Consider the following 26,508-nt stretch of genomic DNA (forward strand, 5'->3'; position numbering starts at 1 on the left):
ATTATCCAAGACGATCGGCCAATCACTTCAGACAATCTGCTGTAATTTTTCATTTTCCAATACATCCTCCACAATCACAGACACCTCATGGAGAGCCACCTCTGCTCTGATGAACTTTTATTTCCACCGATTACAAATACACGACTCCTGCACCAAAAACAACAATTTATAAAAGCTCCGGAACTGAATCTAAACATACAATTCTTTACTTATGACAGACAAACATCCTGAATTTTCTCTGTGCAAAGACTGGTTTGCAGTGTGTGTAAAGACAGGACGAAGGACGTGGAAACAACAAAACCTTCTGCATTCTTGGTCTGAAATGTTCAAAGCTGCATCTTCAGGCAAAATCTGTCTTGAATTTGACCAAAATGGGACGTTTAAAATGTGACTTGTGATAGCATCAGTGATAAAACTCTAAACTCAAGACTCAACCCTCAATTAAGCCATAACCACATGGGCTAATGAGAATGATTGCTTTTACATCAACACAGTCAAAGATGAATTATTGCGTGTGCACGAGCCTTAACAGCTACACTTAGAGAGCAAAATGAAATATCGCTCCGGCTCAGACTGGTTGGGGCTACATTCCCCCGATGAAGAGGGAAAATATTTGTTGATGCGTCGTTCGAAAATAGCATCCAAACTAGGAGTGTATCGTGCAACGGCTCCTGGTGATTGATGATTGATTACTTTACAATTACGGCTGAGAGCAGCAAGGCCCCACCTCCTAATCACTGCTTTCAACACTAAAAGGGGATTATCACAGAGGAGAAGCTTGTTAGAGTGACTTCCTCCTTGTGAATCAATAAAAAATTACTCAAGAGATTGCCAACATACATCACAAACGTCTGGCTCCGGTCCCTCGGCGGGTCCGGCGCGTTGAGAGACAGGTACTGTACATTATTCTCTGTGTCTGCCGTGTGCTGTGCCTCCTGTGGCAACGGATCTGAGCCCCACTGCGATAATGGCCTCACACCACGTCTAATTAAAGCTGCTTTTTAGTGCTGGCGCTCTGGAACTTCAGGTCCCCTCAACAATTAAGTGCTGGATTTTCTTCTGTGGTCTCCAGCGGAAAAGAGAGTTCCATCCAAGGGGTTGATTATCCCCCTCACTCCCCCACTCTGCCTGGACCTATTATTGGATTCACTTTGTTGATGGAGCTCCATATATTGAGCAGCAGAGCAGCATACAATCAAATAAACACGCGAGACACTGGAGGAAACGGGGAAACATGCGAAGCTACGTGTAGCGTCTAATTTGAAATTGAGTGTCTAGAGCTGCATGTTTTTGTTGGTTTGACGGCGACAGCTCCTACAGACGATCACAGAGACCAGAAGGACAGAGACTCAGCTTCTATTGTGTCCTTAATGGAGAAATCCAGCAGTTTTCATCACACACTCTGAGGTCACGCCGTAGTTAGCCTTAGCCTGGCTGTGGCCGAGTAAAAACCTGGCACTATTGTGCGTTTAGCTCACTTTTTGTGAAAGAAGGTGAAAGCGTTCCGTTTTGCAGGAGTAACAAAACAAAAAGAAGAACAAGGCTGCAGCTAGTGGACGTTACGGTTGGTGAAATTCTACAACAATTAAGGTCAAAGACTAGAAACAACATCTAAAAGTGTTGTGTGTAAAGTGAGTAAAAAACACGACAACCCTCCACCACCAAAAACACCATAATAAAACTGTAAATCAACAGCCAATAGTGAGCAGCGAGCTTTTTTCTTTTTATATTAGCGAGTGATGACCAATATGATCCGAAACACTTAATTTCCAGAATTAGCGAATGATGTCCAATAAGACCTTTTTGCCGATATCCAATATTGTCGAAACACTTAATTTCCGATTCTACGGTAAACGTCTAAAAAAAATAACAATTCTTACGTATATTACAAAATTATGCTAATATCGTGCAACTTTTCCCCAAAACTACAGTAAACGTCTTAAAAAAATAACAATTCTTACAGATATTACAAAAATCCCTAATATTAGCTTTGACAAGACGAAGAATTTAAAGTACAACTTCAGGAAATAATCCTGATGTCACTTCTACAAATACAAACACTGTCCTGTTAATGTGTTGAAGTGTCATACACCACAGACGTTTCCAGAAGTTTCCCCCCGGTCCTTCGAGTTTCTTATCTTTCATTAACTTTGTCATTTTCACGTCAGCAGACGCACACGCGCCCTTTTAAAAGCTGCACGTTTGTCTTGTCTTTCTGTCAGGACTGCCGTGTTTAGACACGTCGCTATCTTGAAAAAGCAGAAAGCAGTTGTGCTCTGGTCAAACAAAACCCCGTTCTTCATCATCTGAGCAATATCAAGGGAGCAAAAATAGCTTTTCTCACCCCCATTATTCTTCTCCCCCTCCAACCCCCCCGTCCCACGCTCTTTCAGTTTTATCTAACAGCCATTTGGAAGTGGACTTATCTTTACTGTTGGAGCCGCAGGACGAAGCTACTTAAGACGTGTCTCCCTCTGGTGATTCATGTTACTGTTGAACTAAACTAAAAAACAAACAAAAAAAAAAACAGCAATGTATATTATTTACTTCAAAACATCACCGTGCAAGTCAGTGACTCGTGAGATACAACCAGACAGCTCTCACAAAGTTCAAATAATACTGTAATAACGAAAATCTCTATGAATTATTGCTTGAGGAGGAGATTAATAATGTTGAGGTAAATGATGTTGAGTCTGTAGAAAATTTGATTGCCTCAACCTGTCAACCAATTACAATTAACAATCAATCAAAGTCTCCATTAGTTTATAAAGGACCAAACAGCAGCTGATTAACATGTAGCTGCACAGTTTTAGTGCAGTTAACATTTACTTAACTGAAACTCAGAGTAAGTGCCGTGATTAAAATGATCCAGAGTGGGTAGCTACACAGACGACGGGCAACACAATCACTCACGACTTTAGGGTTAGGTTTAAAGAATGTTCATAAAAACTCATTCTCACTATTGTTCTGTTGAGGTGTGGCATATGTGCATGTGAGGGTGGTGCACAAGAGAAACTTTAGCAAAGGAATCGTCAGATTGTTAGAACGTTGAATCGTTGCCTTGCAGCATTCCAAAGCTACTCTGACTACTTTGTTGGTTGCAGTGCTATTACAGTATTAGAAAGGGTTAACTGTATAAACTCGAAGACGTATGGTGTAATAAGTTCCCAGCAGGCAGAGTTTTATTTTCCTGATATTTAATGAGGCCATGCCTCCTGTAGGTGAGAGCTCCACACTTCACCACGGCGAGGAGCGCTGAGCTGGTTCTACCTCAGAGAGCCGTAGAGAACTACGGCTAGCCACAGATAGCTACAGATAAAGCCTCCATTAGGGCTATTATTTTACAGCATCTCAGCCCTTAATGGACTCCCCCCGGCCTGACCACAGAACCACTATCTTATCCTCACAGGCCCAGTTAACCAGCCTGGGTTTGGCCTCCTACAGGTGTGAGGCTGTTGGAAACAGCAGCACGTCCCCATAGGGGCCCCCGCTGAGTGTGTAGTGAGGCACTGATGTGCTGTCAGCTCTGCTGAGAGAGACACCCATTAATACCACTGCAGTGTTTACCATAGAGAGGTTTACAGACATTCATTAAAATGCAGCAGTCTGAATTATTAAAAAGTCAATGTTTTCTCCCCTCTCTTAGTGAAGAAAAATGGGGCTTCTCTTATTATTTTTTATATATAATATATATATTTATATCTGCCAAGTGTTAATTAGCCTGACCAGTTAAAAGTTCCAATGAGTTTGTTATGTTGTGGGTTTTTTTTTTTTTGATATATATATATTTATATGTGCCAAGTGTTCATTAGCCTGACCAATTAAAAGGTCCAATGAGTTTGTTATGTTGTGGGGTTTTTTTTTGCCTTAGTGAAGATTTGAGTTATTTCCACCGGTTCAGCCGCCCCTCGTCTCCAGCTTTTCCTCCTTTTCCGTCAGGCCAGTGTTTATGCAGCGCTGCAAGAAACAAGCATAATAAAATTATTTTTTTTAGGGATGTCCAACAATATCGGCCAATCGATATTACCGTAATTATGTTATATCTGTAAGAATCATTATAAGTTTTTTCTCCAATAATGAAAACTCAATAAAGCAATGCCTGGGTTTCGCCAAAATATGTAGACTAGTTTTGGGAAAAAACGACTGTATGTGAAAGTGAACGCCACTAGATGGCAGCATTGCAGCTCATTTTATTAATCTATTTTAATAATCAGGGGGACAGTATGCAGTTGCCAGGAACTCATACCAGGCGCTCAATAGTATTTCAATTCGAGAAGGTGAGAGTGGGTGAAAAAACTTCTGTCCACAAGGGGGGGCATGGCAGAAAAGAATTGAATTGTAAATGGCTAGCCTGAAAACGAGCTAAGCAGCCTCCCCACACTGAGGGTGACTCCTGATCGCACGTTTGTTTGCACGTGTAAAACTAATGAAACATGAAGCTCTTACTAATTATTCCTTTTCACAGCCGTTACTGCGACACGTCTCTGTGAGAACAACCAGGTGTTACTGATCACATTAGCAAAGTCTGCATTCATTTCATGTAAATCAGGGCGGTGTGACAGTGAAACGGCACAAACCCGGAAAGCGGAGAAGCTGAAAGACAAAACACAGAGAGAACGGTTCTGTCCTGGGTTAAATGTACACTTCACTGAGATCATAGAGGCTAACAGACCAACAGAACACACAACTACACAACATTAGTCATATTCTCTCAGTATATTTAGAAGTGTTGCTCATAGCTGATTATTGCACCATGGAGTTTATTTGTCATTTGTTTTCAAAGACCTGACCTAAACTGAAGCTGGTTGGTGAAGTAAGGGCCAATCACAGCAGACCTGGAGTCACAGCTAGGTTGTAGCCTGACAGGCAGACAGTCTGTTGTGTTAATCACACGGCCACATACAAAGCAAACATCCTTCAGTGTTAATCACACAGCCACATACAAAGCAAACATCCTTCAGTCATACAGTATAACACTGAAGTGCAGACTTACCTGAAAGCCAAGTTTGGACAGTTTTCCAAAAACACATTAAAATTATTATAACTGAGTCAGATACAAAATGTCAAACCTAGGGAAAATATGGGAAACATAACGTAACAAAAACCCAATTTTTTTAGCAAATTATTTGACTTCATATCATCCATCTTAACACAGCCACGCAAAACTTGACAAGTGGCTCTAAAGTTTTCTATAAATATCATAGGTCATATCTTATTCATTTATGTCAACCCACCTATAAATAAACATATCTTATTCATTTATGTCAACCCACTAATCACTTTGAGTTGATCAGTGACGTCGGCCGAATGACTCACGAAGGCTAGGTGACCTTGTGACATTCGATCTCCACCAAGCCCAACCGCCTGATTGGACACTGTGCGTTGTTGTTACAGCAACAGTAATTACATTTCTCCTCTTAAACAAAGCCAGGGTCACCTCCAGCTCAAGCCGGCCTCACTCCAGTGAAACCCAGAATAATGAGCCATGTCTGAAATAACTCCGTCAGGTGACAGCGGCAGATGTCTTCACAGATGCTGGACAAAAGAAGAGAAAAGAAAATCCATGGAATCCATGACGGCCAACGCAAACTGAATGAAGTCCTGTAATGAGACGTTCACAGGTTTAAAAAGGCTTAAAAAAAAGGCTTAAAAACAATTGATGCGTCGACGCGAGGCCTTTTACCATGGAATTAATGCAAATGCTGTGTTGCTTAATCTAATTTTTTTTATTTATTTTCTACAAAAAAGGCAAAGTGTACAAACAGATAACACTATCACTTTACGGACAGTACATTGAAACATAACAATTTCTTCAAACACCATGCACTTTAAGATAATGAAAAACAATAAATGTGTGCGAAAAGAGGTGATTGAATTTGACTCTGAATGCCAAGCAGGCACTTGGCAACGACTCAGTATTCAAGCAGCATTGATAGTATTTCACCATTAAATGTTCCCCTGTGTACGCTCGCCTTAGGTCCTGTAGGTAGTCTGAGAATTGGCTTCGTGGGACCAATGGTGATTCCAAAATACCACGCAATAAAAAAACAAAAAAACAAAACAAAGCAAGCGCTATTTTTTTTATCATTCTAAATCTGCATAAATATTTTTTTTCTCCAACACTAGATATCTTTTTTCTCTCTGTGGAGTGTTCAAGTTTTACAGCGTTTTAAAAAAATAACTGGTTCTGTATGTACAAGAACAAGAACAAACATAACGACATCATCATCTATCACTATTTGTAGCCTGGTCGATGACATGTACTGTACTGTACTGTACCGTATGTAAGGTATGAGCGATGCTAGCAGGTTGCAAAAGTGACGCCGCAAAAGTGTACATTTTTGAAAGAAACCTTATCAAAATGTGGGGTACTTCTTTATACAAGTTGTATTTTAACGTCTTTTAGTATCACAGTATCTAGTACTATCAAAGACCTGACCTTATGTGGACTTAACTTTTGTAGCACGTTGTTGCTACTTTCACAGCTCCAGGTTTTAAATCAGATATTTACTCTCATATTTTATACACAGGCGCTTTTGCAATGTAGGTACTACTAATATTTGTTAGGCTGATGAGGGGGAAAAATCCACATAAACACATTTAACAGCCAAACAGCAAGATTTTTGATCAAGTTTCGAATGTAATATCAAATTAAAACCGTCTAAACATTCTTCTACTTTACCAACACCAGAGGGATTTAATCGTCTAAACACTAATAAACCAAAATGACAAACAACCTTCTAAAGGCACGAGCAATTCTTCGGAGACATCATACTGTAATTTGTACAGATGTTTAAATAAAAAAATAAAAAAAGCAGCGAGTCGATGCCTCGAAACCAGAGCTCTGAATCTGCTTGAAGATGATAAAAGTGTTTTTAGTTAATATGCTGTTATGATAACACTGTGCAGTCGATGGTACTTGAGTGCACGGGCGATATCAGTGAAAGAAAGCTCTTTCTAAATCAATTACATACTCAGAGCTGGGTGTTCATTATGTCTGACATTCTTTGCTGCAGCCACAGTTTCATTTCTTCCACTGCCCTGTTTGAATAAAGCAACAAACAGTATCTACTGTGTTTTATCACTTCTACAGAACATGATGAAAAATACAGGTAGTAAACATGGGAGAAAAAAAGACTTTAGCTGCACCTTTTTTTTTTTAATCTCCCATGTTATCTTAAAAATCTCATTACACATTTCTCTACTTTCTCTTTAACGTAACATACTGCAGTTTGTGACTACTGCATGTATTTGGTCAACGCTGAATTAATGTGGTCCTGGGGACATTAGGGTTTTAAAACAATAATGCAAGAAATGTACAAAATTTAATCATACCTTACGTTATGAAGACGTACGAAGATGTATTTTCATTTCCCTCCACTGCAAAGCAATTAAGATAACATTCTGCTCCGGTGGCATCATTAAAAACCGGAGTCTGCACATTTGTGATTGGAGAGTTGAGCCACGCTGCCGAGAACCTGACAAATTCTGTAAACATCTACATTCAACAAAATATTTAATGATGTCAGAAGCCAACGGTCGGAAATTTCCTAAGTGTCTAGATAATGCTGCGCTTAATGATAGTAGTTTATAAAAATTAGGACATTCTCCATCAGTAACACCGAAGCGCGTCGTGTGTCCTTGAAGCACAAACAGTCAAGCCCGCCCAGCGGCTTAAAGTGCAGTCTGCACTGTTATAACGTGTACATTTGTTTATGAAAAAAATTAGAAGGTTAATCAATGGCTCATCGTCTACAGGAAGTGTGGTTTCTTGGCGGTTACAGAGATCTGCTGTAGAAAAGATGGAATATTTGGTCCAGCACAGACTCAGTTTCCTCTAGTGTTTTTAATCAAGGCTCAGATGTAACAAAAAATAAATAAAATCCTTTGAGGCCCTGGTTCTCAAAATGGGGGGTGGGGTGGGGGGTTGGACCAGCCAAAGAAGCACGAATCAAATGCAGGCAAGGCCCAGCATGGCAATTTCAATTGGATTCATTCCCCAAATTAGAATATATATGACTAATCTGTAATTTTATTCCCTTGGTTCAGTGAAAAATGTAGTTTTTAAATAAGGAAATTTAGAGAAGAAGCTGTAACTGTTTTAACAGTTGACAACAGGACTGAAAAAAACCTGCAATTAAAAAGCAGATTTTAATGTCCTTACAATATGATTACAAATACAAGTCAACATTACCACCATGTTGAACAGTTAATGGGAAAATACAGTATAAAACTAGTGTTTGTACAGTTTTCTTTCTGTACCTGTTCTGAAGCCTTTGTCCAAACCTTAGCTGCGGCGCAGATGGGTTGTTAGGATATGCAAGCAGCAAAACGTACCAGAGCCAAACACTCAGTCCCCTTCTGTAAAATCTGAAAGCAAAAAGCTGTCACAGATTGTCATCACCGGGCTGAACAAATGGACACCTGAACTTTTAAAGTTTGTGTTAGTTCATCTATATGTAGAAAGGCTTGGAACAGTGTCCCCTCAGATTCACCTGTACAAACACTAGAATCATCAGTTATTTAGGACAATAGTTGTAGGTGTGATGCAGGGAATCGTTTAATTTTGCATAACACGTGATGAGGTTTTAAGGCGTAAAGCGGAGTCTGTACCAGAAGCAGCAGAGCGTTCACAGCAGTAGAACACATCGTTGCTTACTGCACCAAATTTCTTGTTATTTTTCTCCACTGACAGCACAAAATGTGACCTTGAAAAATAATAATAAAAAAAAAAAAACTCCAACTGCAGGTAATGTGGTTTATACTGTAGCTCCTCTACACTCTGGTTTCATTAGCATCACGTTTGTGTGGAGCCCACACACCGACATGGAAGGAGAAGGCAGCAGCTTTGCAGCCTTGTCGCTCTCTCTCTCTTCATGATTGTACCCACAGCAGTGATTCCAGCTCAGGGTGAAGCCTGTACAACATTTATGTTACAGATGCTCCTCTGTTTCATCATTAGTCCAGCTGCTGAGAAGCAGGTCTGAGCAGATGAGTGGAGCCACAGCTAACTGCTAACAAGCCAAAGGAAATGACATCGATGTTCTCCACGCACAAACCTCACACACATCCTTCCCTCCGCCTGGTTTGGATCAGGGTAAAGTGCAGCGTCGTCCTGTCGCCTGAACGTCAGGTGCAGCTGCTCTCCAAGGCTGGTGGTTGGCTGCAAAGAAGAGACGCCTCCATAATGGACGATAAGCTGTTCTGCCTGGATGGTTCATATTGATTAGCCAGGCTGCAACGGGAGAAGGAATACGATGCATGTGTGTGTGTGTGTGTGTGTGTGTGTGTGTGTGTTGGTTAAGAGCCACCTGCTGAGGGTGAGGAGAACCAGGAGCGGTGAAAAAGACAGGGTTCAAATGATGCAGCAGATGTGGAGGTGAGGTCATCAGACGTTAAGAGTCATGTTTCGTAAAAGCCACTGCTGGGAGCGGCTGCCGTTGCAGTCTCTGAGCGTGGGGACCATCTTGTCCTCCTCAGATGGCATGTCCAAACACTGGTTGCTGTTCACGTGAAGCAGAGTGAGTTTCTGGAAAGAGATTTTTAAAAAAAAGAAGAAAAGACTGTTATTTATAGGTATGAGTATTTTTATTTGTATACTCACCTCATACCAAAATCGATACCTTTCTAGGATATGTTTCATTGACCATGAAATGAACTCAAGACAGTGTTATATCAATGCCCCCCCCCCCAGCTCCACCTTCTTCTCATTAACAGAAGGCTATTTCAAACCAAAAGGAAACAAATATTTTTTTATTTAAAAAAAAGTCTTTAAATGGAGATTTTTGGTAACATTACGCAATTTATCAGAAAATAAAAACATGAAGATGACAATTCAACACTCTCATCTTCTTTCCTGTGATCAAAGTGTCTTTTGAACTGAAATGGACCATTTCCATGGATCAATAACTGTCACAGGATTACTAGTTTTTTTGTGTGCACTGACTAATCCCCAAAGTTTGATTCTAGGGTAAAAAAAAGATCCCTCTCCTGATCCATGCAGCTGTGGGACTCGTTCCTCCAGCTCTTATGCAGGTTTTCCTAATAGTCCTTTAGTCTGACTTTGTGACATCCCTTCCAGAGAGTTTTTCTTGGCTTGCTGCCTCGCACACTTTACTTCGGTGTAGAGTTTTTAGAGTGTCTCAGTGCAGAGCATCCAGCCTGTGACTATTTTTCTGTCTAGAGTGTTAAAAATCATTTGTTTTCTACCGTTATCCAACGTCTGGATCTCCTCAAACGTTTCTTTGTATTACTTTTTTTTTTAGTTGTTGACACTTGGAAATGACTTGATAACTGTGTTCGTGCTCCTTCTGTTTGTCAACATCAGCGATTTCATCTCAAGTCAAGCTTCAGCTTTTCACAAGTGCCAGCTAAGACCCTGAACTCGATGGTGTGTCAAAAAAGTCCAGAGACAAATATCACTTTAGTTTTTGCACAAAATAAAAGAAAGAAATGTTTTGCAACAGGTGAAACCTGGATAAGCTCAACACTCGACAAAGATGCAATAATAATAATAACTAGTAAAAGCTGTTATTGTTGCTTGTATACACATTTCAGTTAAAAAGAAAAAAAAAAGGGTGAAAAGAGAAGATTGGGTCGAAAAGTTGACAGAAATCTTGCTCAAACACTGTCTCTAACAGTGAATCAGACGGTCAACAGTACAGATATAAAGAGCCAATCAAAACTGAAACTTCAATTTGACCAAAATCCAGGCTTAAAATTGAATCAAGTAGTTGGACCCCTGTTTTACAGACAGATGAACGAGAATAAAAAGGCAGTATTTTAAAAATCCTAACAATCCTAACATTTTCCAAACTTATACTAAAACACTCTGGATTTTATCTTTGTTTCTGAGTTCAGGGACTGGACTGAAGATTTTCTATTCACACCTGATCAAGGAAAATTTGAGATTTGAAAAAAAAAAAAAAAAAGAGACAAGATTAATCCAGCAGTGCAACATCATAATAAGCAAATGAGAGCAGATAAACAAAGTACCTATAGCCAGTATTATGTTAATGCGTTCTGCCTCTTCTCTCTCTACGGGTCAGACTCCATTTAACCACCGGGAGGCTCACGGCCCCCAATCCTGTCTCTGGCCCACAGATTCTGAACACTGATATCATGAATCTGTATAAAGGGATTAGTTTGGAGTTTGTCACAGTAACGATTCGCTCTTGCTTATCAAAATTGTGAAAGTGATTCACTTCCAGTTGACGGACACGTCGGCTTATTCTCCCCTGGCTTCGTAAATATAAACAAAAAGGAATAAATATGAGCTAAGACGTGCGAGTTGATTCCGGTTATTGAGTTTATTCTGCAGTGACAATCACGTCCTCGCAACACATTTATCTCTTCCTCCCCTCCAACAAACAGAATCTCTTGTCCCTCTCCAGTGCTGCCTGTGCTGTTCTGTTCTACAACTTCAAACAAAGAACAAACAGGAGACGAAAGGAAATCCTTTAAAATATACGGACCGGGAAAAGAGTCACCTGGTATGAAGAACTGATGGTGGTGTAACATTAAATATCATAATGTGTTCTGAAATCTGGAGCTTCGTTTTTAAGGGGATAAAAGATGAGCAATTGAAAAACCTTATCCTAGGCTTTACCTTACCATACAATTATTATTTGATGTCTATTTTGGAATCCAGTCGCAGGCCGAATTGGATGCTTCAATGGGCCGGATTTGACCTGCGAGCCAACATTTGATCACTGCTGAAAACGGTTGTTTCAGGACTAACTTGAAGGTAATGTTTTTCAAGGTTAGCACAGCCTTAATAACCTGGATAAACAAAACCTTTGTCACCACAGTATAAGAAAATATGGCAGAAGGAAAAAAAAGTGACATTAAATATGTCATTTTGATGATTTAGTTATGAGGCTGGGACTTAATTAAAAAACTTAAATTTTGATGATTTAGTTATAAGGCTGGGACTTAATTAAAAAACTTAAAAAGATTATGCCTTGGATGTTGACAGAAGATATCGCACTAATGAGCACACAGGCCATGTTTGAACTCCAGCCATAAAATATAAAGAGTTGGTCTGGTCCTGCCTGGTAACAGAGGAGTGTGAGCTAGGGCATACACACACACACACAGATACACACACATATACACACAGATCATGATGGTACTGTACGGTACTTCATATACAGTAAACAATTTGCATTCTCCAGTCCCCTTACCATAACATTTACCAATATAAATATATACTCCAATCTTAAACTAACTCGTATCTGCCTAGATCATGATGGTACTGTACGTTATGAGAAATCAAGTATAATCAATTGCAATTAAATTCACCAAAATCCAACGAGCACTTCATTGAGATGAACAGTTTTCGTCCATGTGCACCCAGTAGGTCCACACCCCCAAGTTTGGAAACACCTGCTCAAAGGGAGGGCATAAAACCTAAACTGATTTCAATTTATCAAAATAATATTCATTAACATCATGTTCCGTCACCAACAGGTACCAAGAGGTCGTCCCTACATACAGTTCCTACTGTTAGGAACAACAGTGAATTGAAAGGACAGAAAACTCCTTACAGCTACAACTGACTAATGAGTTGACAACAAGCCTGACTGGTGGTCACTGACACCGCGCCCTCAGGCATCTGGTAGCCCACAGGGAGTCAGTCAGACACCGACAGCACTGTCCTAAAAATACCAACAACAGAGTTACAACAGAGCTTTGTCCAAAAGAACCCACAAATATAAACTTGTTTACTTCAAGAATGTCTCTTGTAACTCAACGTTTGCAACAGAAGGGGGCACCTCTGGGGTCAAAGGTCAGCCAGGCCATCGTATCACAAAAATAAACAGTGAGAGATTTTGTAAAATGACAATGACTTCAGTGAAGGCAAAAGGTTTTTTTGACTTAAAACGACTTCAGTGAAGCAAAAGGTTTTTACACACACATTTGCCGTACTGACGAATGGTCACAAAGCTCATTTGCATTTTTTTTGGAGGGTGGGGGTGGTGGAGGGGGTGATTATGTGGAAGTGGCAGCCTCTTATTCCATCTCATTCAGGTTGTTAAACTCTGAGCCTCACCGTGTCCTATTTCCAAAATTAACCGAGGCATTTCGATCAGGTCCCTGTAAATTCCTATGTTTATAAAGCAGGTAATTTGTTGGGAATGTTTTACTGCATCTTTTCATTTTAATTGCATACTTCTGTGTATGTTTACAACGACTGACTTTCACGAGCATGTTTTCTGTTTCTATTAATGAGGCCGTGTAAGTCTACACCAATAAAAAAATATTTGTGAATGCGTAACTGTGCTGAAGCTGAATTATTCATGCACTTCCCGGCTGTGGAAAGTATTTGTGTCAGTGTGATTAAAAATAGTGGAGGGATGATTTCAGCAAAGTCGTTTCATAATCTGACAGACGTGGAAATCTCTTTTGAATCTGTGACACTGAAGTAAGTTTGGAGTTGCATAAATAGTGAAAATATTCCGATGTTACTTCCCGTCATATTCACTTAACGTTTCTCTTGGTTAAAGGCTTAGAGGAGGTCTAACTTTTATACAGTTAATCCAGATTTGTTTATTTCTGTTTACATTTTTATCGTCACTCCTCATGACGATGTTCCAAACCTCATACTAGTTTGACATTGCCAGGATCTCATACAACTTCAACTGTGTGTTTTCTTTCTCTCCTACACATCCAAGAGAGCCATTTAGTTCAGCTTCAGCTCAGGCAGAAACTGACAATCCCCCTGCAATTTCTTAAGAAATTGCATTTTCTACTTATTTCATGCTCCCCGAGGAGCAGAGGAAACTCCGACCACTGTCTCCAGTGTACATTTTCTGACTGTGTGCACAGCTGTGACCGTCAGAGGTTGGTTTTATAACCATCAGCTCTGGCTGAGAAACGTTAGTCTCTTTGTCACCAGGCAACACTGGACTTACTGCAAGGCACGGGAGCTTTTTGTTGACAATGTGTTTTTGTGTTGAATCTGGAGAAAATCTCACACTGGACTGGACTGATTCTTGTGAGATTTTAGGCCAGACTCAGACAACAGTAGTCTTCAAAATCTCGTGCTCGTTCTTATCCTGCGTATCTGCGTCCCTTTTGAGTGTGCCGTGCCACAAGGACCCTTTTTTTTTTTGTCGCGTGAGCAGCAAAATAGGCCATTTAACAGCAGGTCATTTTACTGCCGCAGCACCGACACACACCAGCAGCGCTGGGAGCTCCTTACACAATTTACCTCGCTTGGCCACAAAAACTGTGGCGTGCCACAGAGAAATTGCTCTTTAGCATTTAGAGAGAGATACAACAGTGCCTGAGTTGCAGGAAACTCTGCAGTGAATGCGGAGAGAATGAAAGGAGAGGCAGGCACGAGTGGAAAAGGAAAGGGAACTAACGACCACGGAGGAGACAGAAATGCTGAGCCACAACACATTCGTTACAAACAAATGTAAATAAGCATCCTGAGTGCTGAAGAGCATTGATAACAGGGATTCGATGGCTTTTACAATATGTGCATGGCACAGAGTGTACACAGCTGCTGCAGTCCAATGGCAGAGTGGCCTGTCAGGCCAAGGCCATGAAAGGTAGGTTCACAATGAAGGATCACTTCAAAAGAACTTGTAAACAATGGCAAGCCCATTTCAATCAGCCTTTCATGTAGATAATCAGCTAAAAATAAACATCTCCCCCTCCGTCTCAGGCAGCGTGCACCAGCCGCTGCCGCTGCCACTGAATTTCCCCATTTAAATAAAATATTTATGTTGGAAAATAAATGTCAAACGAGATCTAATTTAGCATGACGACTGGCTAAAGGTCTCGCAAATAGCATCTTATACACAGAACTACCTGGACGGCACATCTGTCACTACTTGATGTGTCTGTGCCACTGACATAATGCCCAGTGTATGAAGTGGACATCTGACAGGAAGGAGCTTTGCTACCTGTAATATATCTGCATATATATTATGACCAAGACTGAGGGATAAAAATCGTGACAATTGCCCCTGCATTCATCTAATGTCTCTTGACATTAAAGGAGAAACGTGTCGTTCAGTTTTTGTTTTGTGTTAGCATAATGTTGCACAGCCCATAACTCCCCTGCAGGGGGTTCTGTTGTGCAAATGCTACCATGAAATCCAGTAATTGTTTTTTTTAATTCTGTAAATTAGTGAAAACTTATTTTGACAAAATTTTAAGTCCAACTCTGTCTGATATACAGACATAAAAGAAATTGTTAAATTCTTAAAAAACAGTTTTCAAACACCAAGTGATTACTTTGCAATTTAAAACCAACAGCATTTCGGTCTGTTCTGAGCTGCACCTCCCACCAACAATCACACATATTCTCCTGGGTTTAATGGCGTACATCGAAGGAGTATTTAGACCACAAGTTCCAATTTTGAGGAAGAGCAATGCCAGAAATGTGAACTAAATTGCTTCATGTTCACAGAAGTAAAACATTTCTGCTTTATTCAGTCAAGTTATCATTCAAAAAAAAAAATCAGCAAACATTTGCTCCTAAACTGCATTGCTGACCATTCAAATGTTCATTTACCGAACAGGTAGTTCTGGAATTTAGTGAGAGATATTGTCTTCTATTCTTGCGCCTGTCAATACAGGCTTTTAGTCGACGCAGCTTCCATTAAGCACTTTACTATGTGAAGCAAGCGACTTGCTTGCTTTCAGCACTCAGAGCGGACCAGAAAGTAATAGAAACAGGTATAATAGGCAGATACTGTTCACAGCATGAGCAAACTTGCCCAGGGTTGACATGGAAACTGTACATAATCAACTCCTGCAGGCAGACGGAGGTGAGTCCGGCAATCACACTGACCAAAACAAACAAGGCCAAATGGGTGAGTCAACAGCCTAAAATCACTGATAATGCCGTAATAACCGTCACCAAACAAAACATTATTGAAGAGAATGTTGATGTGGAAGCATTCTGAGTTGCGTTTACAGCAGGGTCTAGATTTTACTTTTGCAAATGCATCAACCACTTGCAAAAGAAAAAATAATACATTTAATTTTTTTAATTATTTAATATATGTAATTAATATATTTATTAAAAATTTTTTTTTAATTCTCACTCACATCAGAAAAAAAAAATGTGCTCATGACCTACAATGGTGACTATGAAGGAGCTAACGGGTCAAACTAATCTACTTTGTAACGTCAACACAGCCAAATACTAAAGCTAAAATGACTGTCCAGCTTCAACCTGAGCCCTAATTGTACTGACCTGTTCACCTCAGCATCTACAGCCCCCACAGAGCTGATGAAGAGCTCAGAGAACATAATCAGTGGGGTTGAAGTAGAGGCGTTTAGCCACCGAGAGACGAGTGAAGTTGTGGAGAGTCCACGTCTGTATGGGACTACTGTTACAGTACTCCACCGTGGGGCCGTAGGTGCCGTCCTCCAGACGGCTGATGGTCAGACATGATTGGGTGATGATGTGAAGGAAGGTGTGCCTCTGCGGTGAGTCAGAGGAAGACATTATAGTGATGGTAAACCTGAGAAGTCCAGATCTTAGAAACAGTTTAAGTCAAAGGTTTGTTAATTCTGTCACTGTTGTATTTGTTGAAATTTAGCTTCACTTGAACGATAATCAATAGTCAAATCTGGGATATATGGATTTTAAAATGTACTTTTTTGTAAAAACAAAAATTAAAAACAGGTACTAAGAAGATACATTGTGCACAGGTCATAGACTGTATATAAGAAATGGCTGTAGCCATCTTTAGCCAAGGCTGCTGTTGGAAGTAACTTTATATAAACGTAAGTGTCTTTGGAATGGAAACGGAAACAAAACCACTCTGCTATCTTAGTATTATGACAGTAATCATCTCCCGGGGAACTATTGTATGTAGTGGTTTCAGCCTCAAGCTTCTTTAATGATTCATGAGGTCACCATTGTTTACTGCATTTCTGTTTGCATTCCACAATTTTGTCATCAACTTCGTCTGAGTCACTGCTTTATTCGTAATTTTTTCCTTGTGATCTCCACTCATAAAACTGACATCATGTTCTACTGAATAAGACCTAAAACCACAGCACCTTCTGGGTCTTTCTTATGCAACTAGTCTGAACGTAGACAGCTCAGGCCATTATTTATATACAGTCTATGATAACATTGTATTACATAACACAGGGTGGGGGACTCAGGGAGGTGAGGCTGGTAAATTTATATTTGGAAACGCACTGAGATCTGAGTGCAGTATTTCACTTGTTTTATTTTGAAGTTCCATGTTCAGTTTTCTGATGAGCTCCAGATTCATTGATGGAGGCTGTGGGTTTTACACTGTGGGATAAAAATTGACTTTACGGCTCGATGTCGGGCTGCAATTGATTGTAACAGAAACCCTAGCCTTGCATTTATTTAGAGTTTTACCTGAAACCGACTGAGAATCGACTGAGAATCATCAGATTTACAAATCCCAGGGTTGGAACAGTGAAGGAATTGGTTTAGAACCAGCAGGGGAATTAAAACAACGTAGGTCTGCGCTTAATCGACAACTCACGTGTAGAAAAAGACGACTGCTTTTACTCAAATTGAACTGAACTCAATTTAGGGGAAAAAAAAAAAATCCAGCCTGATGAGGGAATGTACTGCTGTAATCGTGTGTGACTGAGCGTATTTCTGGTTTTAACAGAAGCAGAACAGGTGAGGGAAAGGACAGGCAGTCTGCGGTGAATGGATACAGAGGGAATATGGAGAAGTCAGATATACCCGTGAAAGTGAAAGCGATGAGCAGATGAAATGTTAATGGCACTGTAGTCACCCTGGATTCAGCCCCCGACTGTCACACCTGCGCTAAAAATAACTTCAACCACTGACAGCGGTGAAACCCCAGCGCTGTTTACAACAGAGACCAGACCTCACTTTATGAATTATTCAGCTTTTTACGTAATTCTCCAGGAGAACAATGTCTATTAAAAGGCGTTCTCTCAGGGTTTGTTCAGTGCTTGATGGTAAGGACTCCAGGCTCTCTGAACTTGTCAAATCCACAGTTCACTGACGGGACGTTTCTATATCTGAGAGACGTTAGAGAATTTAGTGCAGTCTCTTCACTGACTTCCCCAGTGAAAAGTGTTGAACGTTAGAGAATTGAGTGCAGTCTCTTCACTGACATCCCCAGTGAAAAGTGTTGAATTACATTCATTTTCAACACAGTACAGTACAGCTGATGCTGTGATTATGTAACATTCCTAAAGTTTGCGGTCGACAACATTTTAAATGTCTTGTAAACAAATGGAATTATTGACAAATTCAAAAGGGCAAGAAACAAATGCAGCTGTGCAAGAAGTTCAACAAGAAATCTTATCTTCTATGCTGTTCACACATGTACTGTGTGATGGCATGTCAACCGTGTGTGTACTTATTTGTGATCAATTAGTTTCACTGTTTAATTTACTTTTCAGATTTCAAATGCTTTTGATTATGTACATCTGATAACTTTAGCTCAGCCTGCAACCATGTTAATATTTATTCTTTTGTTTGTGTAATTATTATCACAGAATGACTAATACACACTCAATTTATTTTCATTTACATTTTCATTTACTTAGTCGGAAAAGTGTATCATTCTATAATCAGAACTCTCAAACAGCACAAAGATATGTTTTCCAGCAACAACTTTACTCTGTATCCTTGGCCAATTTCTATTTATTCATATTTTTGGCAACATAACGGTTGAATTTATGGCCAACTTTCACACTTTACTTTTGGGCCTGCTGTTAGCACTTGTTTTAAAAAATATATATATATATATATATATTTATATTATTTTTTGGCTCACATGTTACTAATCTTCCTTTTATTTTTAGCCTTACGTCTATTTGTTTTTCTAATATAATATACCCGGTTTAGATTAATTATTTTTCCTTTGATTGATACTGCTGTCAACTTTGATTTACCTTTTTATTTTTTTGGCTAGGTTTGTGGTGGAATTAGTACTTTTGGCTAATGCTAACATTTCTGCATGTTGTTAGCTAAGTTCAAGTAACAGAACATAGTTATTTAAGGTTATACACAGCTAGCTAATAACACAGACATGCTCACTCGTTTTTACTTTGCTACCACAGAGTAGGAGGTGACGGTATAAATTATAGGGCAACATACAGCAATACAATACAATAAACTTAAGCATCTTACCTTAAAATCATATTCCCATTTGCCAACATACTACGCACAAGCAGAAAACAAAAAAAAAGAGAAAGCAGTTCGAGCTCTTCGCTACTTAATAAATGGTGCACAGCACCATCTGGTGGCTAAAAAAGGAGGCATTTTAATTTCCCACCGCAGAACCCAAATCATTTGTGTGCTTTCAATACACACAGCAACGACCTCTTACAAACACAATTTATCAGCAATTCGTCAAAGTCGTTTTCAATGCAGCAAATGTTCGAAAAGTTACAATAAAACAGCAGCTACACCAGTGAACGTCAGCTCACCTCAGCATCGTACTCAAACATCTGGTTCCCCTTCATGTGGTGACACTTGAGCATGACCACGGGTCCGTTGAGGCGGGAGACGTCCAGACAGAGGTCATCTGTTCTAATTTCTTTATCTGCGGTGTAGGAGAAAACCTACGACAGCGGAACGTCTCGGTCAGAAGATGGAGAGCAGCAGGACGGTCATCAGGATTTATTTATCAAGCATTTAGGTTAAAAAGAGGATTTATGAGCCTACTTAATATGATCAGCTCTAGATTTTGGCATAGGTTTTATTAGATTTGTTTGATTAATGACAAAAATGATCTAATGTTGGCCTATTAAAAATAAAAATCAGAGCTTCTTAAGGACTCTCTCTCTCCTTTTGTCATTTTTTTTTCTATTTCCCCACAACTCTATACTATAATGTCTGGTTATATAAGGTAAAAGTGATAGATGATGGGGATTTTTTTGTATTATATTGATATTACATTCTTAGCTTATGCACTATATAACATTCAGATTTTAAAACAAAAACATTTTCTTCATTATTTCACTCAGATTGGTTTCCCAGCCCTGTACACAGTATGTCGTGTATTTTGAAGTAAAAATACAGTATTTAAAAAAGATGCAAAATCAAGTCAAATTTAAGTCCATGCCTTCATCCATTACTGGGAGAACAAATACATTTTCATTCAAATCATTCTAACGTCATTGTTTAAAATACTGCGTATCTGAATATTTCAAAGTACACGTGTGTAGATTCCTCACCTGGTTTCCGCCCATACCATGACAGTTAAAAAAGCCGACTCTCTCGTTCTCTTTTCTCCCCATGTTGTCCACACACTGATTGGTCTCCACGTTTCTGATCTGGGAAACAAGACGGACACAGAATTTCAATGTGTTCCACTCATATTTCAAAGGAACTCCGTTAGTTTTGAAGTGGCTATATTTTCAGTCACAGATATATAACGTTATTAATCTACTTATTTAATCCAAACAGTGGATTAGTGTGTCGGCTGATTTCATGCCTCTTGACTGTATGACAGTTGTTCGGCACAACCACAGATACAGTGTGTAGACGACTCCTCTGTCTAATGAGTCCTCACATTCACAGAGCTGCTCCATATCTAAAGAAACTTATTCTGCCTCTCCTGCGGAGACAGAACAGCACTTGTAATTAAGTGATATGAAACCTAATGGCTGCGGCTGTTGGGGAAAGGCTGACTGTGTTCTGTGACAATGAGGATGGCTGTGAGGGAGTGAAGGAGATGGTCGGCTAGAAGATACCCCTGCAGTGTCTCATACCAGGCACAGCTCACAGAGTGAATATATATATATCCTCTCAGCCTGAGCAGTTTGAATATGGAAGGATTACAGGCTCATTCATCAAGAGGTCTTCATCAGATCGCTCTCTCTTCACCTCCTGCTGTGGACATGACACTGAGGGCTGACGGTCACACTGAGGCCACTTTTCTTGTGAATAACTCTCACTATCTACAGTTAAATTTTTTATGCCCCTTAAATATATATGTATATATATATATATTAAAAAAAGCCAGTTCATACTTCACCGAGGGAGTAGTATCTCCTTGGAATCTGGGAATCAGGGTAGACGTTCTCCAAATACCAGGAGAAAGGTTTGCACTTCAAGGCCTCGCGGAAGGCCTTACGTGAAGAAACGTCGCCGTAGTCAACCCGCATCACTCCTGTGGAGAAGAAATCTCGTCACTGCCAAATACCAGCCATTAGACAACAATGAATGTAGGTTCTACACTTTCTATTTACAATTTTGGAGTTTAATTTTTTTAGAAGATGACAAACATCATAAACTTAATACTACAACTTAACTGTTGAAATTTTACTTTTTTTCCTCTAAATGTGGCCCCATTTCATCATCGTACTAAAGGACACCAGTGATTCCAGTGAAAGAAAACTGAGTCACAAAACATATGAAGCTTTTTTCCTCAAATATATAAAAACAAACTGTATCACTTCAATTGTTAAAATAATCTATACTTTCTTCTCCTCTATTAGACAAGAGCATCTCCCCCTCTGACCCTGAGTTCCCTTTCTTCTCTCCCTGTAAAGTCCGAGCTTCACATGTTGCAGATGATGAATAGCCTCTTTGATCTGGAAATCACCAGTGAAGAGAAAGGACAGGGAGGCAGATGTGCTTTTAATAGGATCACTCCTAAATTCTGCCTGAGCATCGCACCGTGTTCCTCTCTGCCAATAAGTGAGGTTTGGCCGCAGCGTGGCCGAGATCATTCCCTCTAATGTCCTGGAGGGGCAGACAGTCGTTCGGGGGCCACAACGTACAGAAAGACTCATCCATCACCGCTGCAGCCCTGTCTGCATACTCATCCGCAGAAAATCCCTCCAGAGCACAGAGGAAGGTCTTGATTCATGCGCTGAGATCTGCACATTATGGTCTGTTTCTTACGGGCTGGGAGATATTGGTGGGGGGTGGGGGTGAAATTGTATTCACATCTCAATGCTGACAGATGGGGTGGGGCTACTCATCTGTCAGTCAAACGTTGTCATGTTCCTGTTTCCGAGACTCTAATGGAGACGAGAACTCAGCAGCTAAAAATAGGAGCTGTTCAACTCCAGTTTGCCTGATAAGGTGCAGAAAACAATTTCCAAACACAGAGCGGAGTACGAGAACAATTTGAATGAATAAGGAGGAGGGATTAGTTTCCTTAAGGGCAATAACATTAAATAAGAAAGTCGCTGTTAACCTACTCTCAAACTAGCACTAAGGGGATTCTTTTTTTTTCAGATGCATTGCAATTCTATAATCTGTGATTTAAAAGTGAAACTTTGCCACATATTTTGTCAACAATTGGCTGGGTTGAACCAATCAGGTGCTGAGATGTCACAGATGCATAACATGTGTCACCTAACAGAAGGGCATCACTTGATGAGAGGATCAGTAAACATGGTTGAACTGGAGCTCGAAAAACAACAACAACAAAAAAACATTGGAGTGGCGCCCCCTGTCTTAAAAGCTGACATATGGCAGCATTTCTGCATTATGTGATTCTGACAAGATTCCAAACATTTCTCATTTTCACACAGAGGTGGCAAAACAGACAGTTCCTGTTGTTCTGAACAGTGAACAATAACACAGCCACTGCTGCTGAACTCCTCGTTGTTTGCTACATATTTTCTGCAGGGTAATTTGTCCATTCCTGTCTGAGAATACTGCACATGTATTATACTTTTTATACTATACTATAATATAGTTTTTAAAACTATTGTTTTATTGAAAAAGGAATTTCATCATGGAATTCTGTCCTTTATTGGACTTTACCTGGAGAGATAATATAGAAGAAATCCTTAAAATCATCCATCCAGACTTCAGCCAGACGTCTGTTGTTCTTGTTGATGACTTGGCCCGTTCCTCCGGGGAAACTGTATGGAGTGGCCTTCCTGAAGACGTGACCCACGTGAGAGCAGGTCACAATTTCCAAGGAGCCACCGCACTGCCAAATCTATAAGACAAAGAGAGAGATATTTTAAAAAAAATATATATATACAATATATAAGAACAGGGAACAAAGTGTCCATTTTAAAATATATACAGTATATAAGAACAGGGAACAAAGTGTCCAAAAAAAAATATATACAGCATATAAGAACAGGGAACAAACATCCAAACATCAAGCTCCAACTGGGAATTCTGGGTCAAATCGGGCAAAGAAAAATCTCACAGTGTCTCCTCAACCTAAGATTCTGCACTCGATCGTACCTTAGAACTAATATCTCTGTCATCACTTAGCTAACGTTACCATGGCGACACTAGAACTTATGTGGCTCACTGCACCAGGGTGCCTCGTGAAGCCTCACATACTGAGGGTCTTGTATGTTACCCTGGTTCAGTTGGAGGTGAAAATGCCAGTCAGTCAACCTGAAACAGCCACTGTGTGTCACGTTGGGAACATTTCCCTGAGTAACCGCTCAATAATGGGATAACTCGTTGAATGGTTTTGTGCATCTGGTTCTAAATCACGTGCAGGAGTTTAAATGACTCTGAAATCATTACTGTGTTCATTATAACCAGTGGAACATGACTCATTTCATATTACCCTACCACAGGTCCCCATTAGAGGAGGATACAGTGTGACCATTAAGGCCTGAACATGGTCTGAAACAACAATCAGATCATGGGGTTGACATTTAAAACATAAAGAACTGAATTAAAGGAGCCTTCCTGAAAACTTTTATTATCTGATTTACACCACCGTAAGCAGCTGGAATTGTTGATGGACGTGTTCTGTTGTGCAAAAATATAACCATATCGTGTGCAGCTTCAGGGAAAACCAGACGTGTGAGTAGAGTAGTGCGTGTCAGTAAACGTACGTGTCATTGATATTCAATCCTGTTGTGCCGTCTATGTATTTTAATTTTATGTTTGAAAGCATCTTCACAGTAAAGGTGTAGTTTTGTATCATGGTTATTTATATATTTTCATGGTAAAAATCATTTTACATAAAAGTCCAAATGAACACAGCTAAAACTCTCTCTTCATCACACCAGTTCAATTCTTTGTATTTGAACAATGTTAACTGTATTGTCCCTATAAAAGTCAAATGTATTGCTCTGGTAGATGTTATTGCATCTTCACATTGAAAAGAGACATGAAGAGGCTAACTTACCCTGAAAGACATTTCCAGATTCTCTCCACCCCAGATATCCATCCCTGGATCATAGCTGCCTATTTCTTCAAAATAGGTTTTGTCTATTGAGAACAGGCCCCCCGCCATGGTGGGGGTTCTAAAAGAGGCAAAGAACAAAATAAAGAACAAAACACAAAAACACTCCGTGCTGCAGTCATTAGCATCTCAGTGTAACTGGGAGGAACATCAGAAAAATAATAAAAGACCAATTTGTTTGACAATTTGATACCGAGCCTTGGAGGCGTAATTACTTTCATCTTTTAATTAATTTTATGCTGTAGATTTGTACCTCGGCAACGGATTGTCCTGCAGATCCAAAAACGCCAAAGTCAGCAGATGTTCTAATTTCTATTCATAAAAGAACGAGGCTTATATGGACTTAGTGTAAAACACGGAAACAAAGCTACACAGCAGCTGTTGAGGCAGATGTTTGCATCAGTGGGATTTACTGTACTGCACACAGAATGTGTGTACAGTATAGTATATTTATCCTGAGGGGAAATTGGATGTTAAATCTATTTTGTCTTCTTTAGAAAAATTCTGTTAAAAGCTCAAAAAAACAAAATAAAAAAAAATTCAGAGACCACCACGCGTTCATCCTCACATCTGTCTTTTGACCTTTTAGTGTAAGCTGTCATTCCTTCTGTTATTTCTAAAGAGGAAAGTCTGAACCGGTGGGACTGACCTGTCGTCACATGGAAACAGTGCCTTTGTGTACCTGACAGGGAGAGTTCTGTCCCCTTTGCGTCGGTCCATCTCCCGCTGAGGAACAGGGTACCAGCGGAAATTGAGTTTCCAGTTGAATCCGCCGTATGTCATATCTGAGCCTGCCATGTATTCAAACGTCTCGTCGCTGATGACATCGATGATAGGACAAACCACCGCCGTCCTGAAAGACACGCGCAGTAAAGTTGGGAATTAACGTTCACGTAAAAATATTTACGGAGCACTAAACCGCTGGTTCTGCGTTACTGCAGCATATGAGGACTTTATGGAGTGGAATATTGCAGGTCATGAAGTGAAGTCAAATGAGCCAAAGAGTCCTAAACTGATTGTTTTCTCAAAGTAATTAGGCGAAAAGCCATACCCCTAGTGTAAAGACAGGATGAAGCTCTTTCTCTTCATTTTGTGTATTAAAATATATACATTTTTTGTATGAGAAAAAGCAGACTGAGGGTCGGCGTGGTGTGTTGTGTCCATTGAGAGCAGTTCTAAAGTGTTGGATTGGTACTGTGTTATTATTATTATTATAACAAGGTACATCAAAAGTTAGATCCAATAGAAAAATCAATAAATAAAACCTCTGATATTAAACTGGCAAACGATTAGCAGACTGATCTGGGACGTGAAATCGACATTCGTTGCCCTTTTTGAAACGACAGCAGCTCTCGTGTTTCAACAATTTAAACAAATACAATAGGTATTTGTGAGCAGCAGATAATGGATCTGATGAAATAATAATATCACACAAATCTGATTTGACTGCGCACAGAGATACGCTGTTGTCATCAATCTTGCCAGCTGACAGGGAATTTATTGGGAACATATGGTGTACATTCCGCACCTTCTCCTCAGCCTGGGCCCAGAATCACTGACATGAATACACATGCAGCCGCGTCCCTTATAGACATAATGGCTCCCTAATATAATATCCTCAGTAATTTGAGAGCAACTTCAGATTCAAGATCAGAGAATTGCCATATTTTCATTATGAATCCGTCCCTTTGTTCACGTCTGACTCACGGTCCATAGACAAATAATTGTTTTTCCATTTTGAAATAACAGATCTGATATAAACTCTTCTTCCTTAGCCACGCTCCATTTGTTATAAAGTATAAAGCGGAACATGACGAGATGAACTTCCACACCTTTCTGCTGTATAGCATCATGTGCTGCAGAGTTCCCACTTCTTTAAATGCAGCCTAACACATACAGAGAGTGGCTGATTTCCTCTGAGGCGGCTGAAGGAGCAGACGATGCAAAAATGATTATCATCTCCCGTCAGCGGTGTCAGTCCCAAACGGTGTATTCATGACTGGAAGTCTGCAGCTTCATCAATATTTACACAGAAGTTGGAGCTTCCATGCAATGATGCAACTGAGGTGAAATGTGATCTTATGTGAATTAATGTGTCAGGACTGAGCAGGCATAAAAAAATTTAAAAAACGACTACATTTGAAGAACCACGCAGCGAAGCTCCTCGAAAGGCAAACATAAGATGAGTTTGATAATGGATAATTTTATGGATGAATGAATGGATCATTTATCTGATTTTTACAGGTCTTATGGTAAAAAAAAGTCATTGCAGTGTGAATGTTCTCCCTGTGAATTTTATTTGGGTTGTAAGTTTTCCTCCCACATTTCAAAACCGTGCAGATCTAGGTTAGTTGAACATCTCACCTGACCACTGTTA

The 26,508-nt window shown here is 39.9% G+C and overlaps 1 protein-coding gene and 1 long non-coding RNA gene across 4 annotated transcripts in view; both read right to left on the bottom strand.

The window, feature by feature from the left end:
• Positions 1-3,832: 3,832 nt before the first annotated feature.
• On the bottom strand, positions 3,833-5,594 carry LOC103392190 (uncharacterized). Its single transcript, XR_003052251.1, has 4 exons — positions 5,317-5,594; positions 4,578-4,593; positions 4,447-4,484; positions 3,833-3,957 (listed from the first exon to the last, which is right to left on the bottom strand). It is a non-coding gene; the product is annotated as an uncharacterized LOC103392190 (long non-coding RNA).
• A 60-nt stretch (positions 5,595-5,654) lies between these two features.
• Positions 5,655-26,508, bottom strand: part of galnt13 (polypeptide N-acetylgalactosaminyltransferase 13) — a 30,205-nt gene continuing 9,351 nt past the window's right edge. The window contains exons 6-14 of one of the 3 annotated variants that reach the window (XM_017040133.2): positions 24,814-24,984; positions 24,075-24,192; positions 22,730-22,910; positions 20,980-21,119; positions 20,182-20,280; positions 19,432-19,566; positions 19,133-19,162; positions 16,220-16,450; positions 9,403-9,529 (exon numbers count right to left, since the gene is read on the bottom strand). In XM_017040133.2, the coding sequence (XP_016895622.1) occupies positions 16,265-16,450; positions 19,133-19,162; positions 19,432-19,566; positions 20,182-20,280; positions 20,980-21,119; positions 22,730-22,910; positions 24,075-24,192; positions 24,814-24,984 (1,060 nt within the window). In that variant the 3' untranslated portion in view covers positions 9,403-9,529; positions 16,220-16,264. Of the gene's footprint in view, positions 9,530-16,219; positions 16,451-19,132; positions 19,163-19,431; positions 19,567-20,181; positions 20,281-20,979; positions 21,120-22,729; positions 22,911-24,074; positions 24,193-24,813; positions 24,985-26,508 lie in introns of all 3 variants that reach the window. The other 2 variants (XM_025063885.1, XM_008328744.3) reach the window with 2 other exon arrangements.

The sequence above is a fragment of the Cynoglossus semilaevis genome, chromosome 16 (assembly GCF_000523025.1).
Source record: "Cynoglossus semilaevis isolate Cse_v1.0 chromosome 16, Cse_v1.0, whole genome shotgun sequence".
Lineage (NCBI taxonomy): Eukaryota > Metazoa > Chordata > Actinopteri > Pleuronectiformes > Cynoglossidae > Cynoglossus > Cynoglossus semilaevis.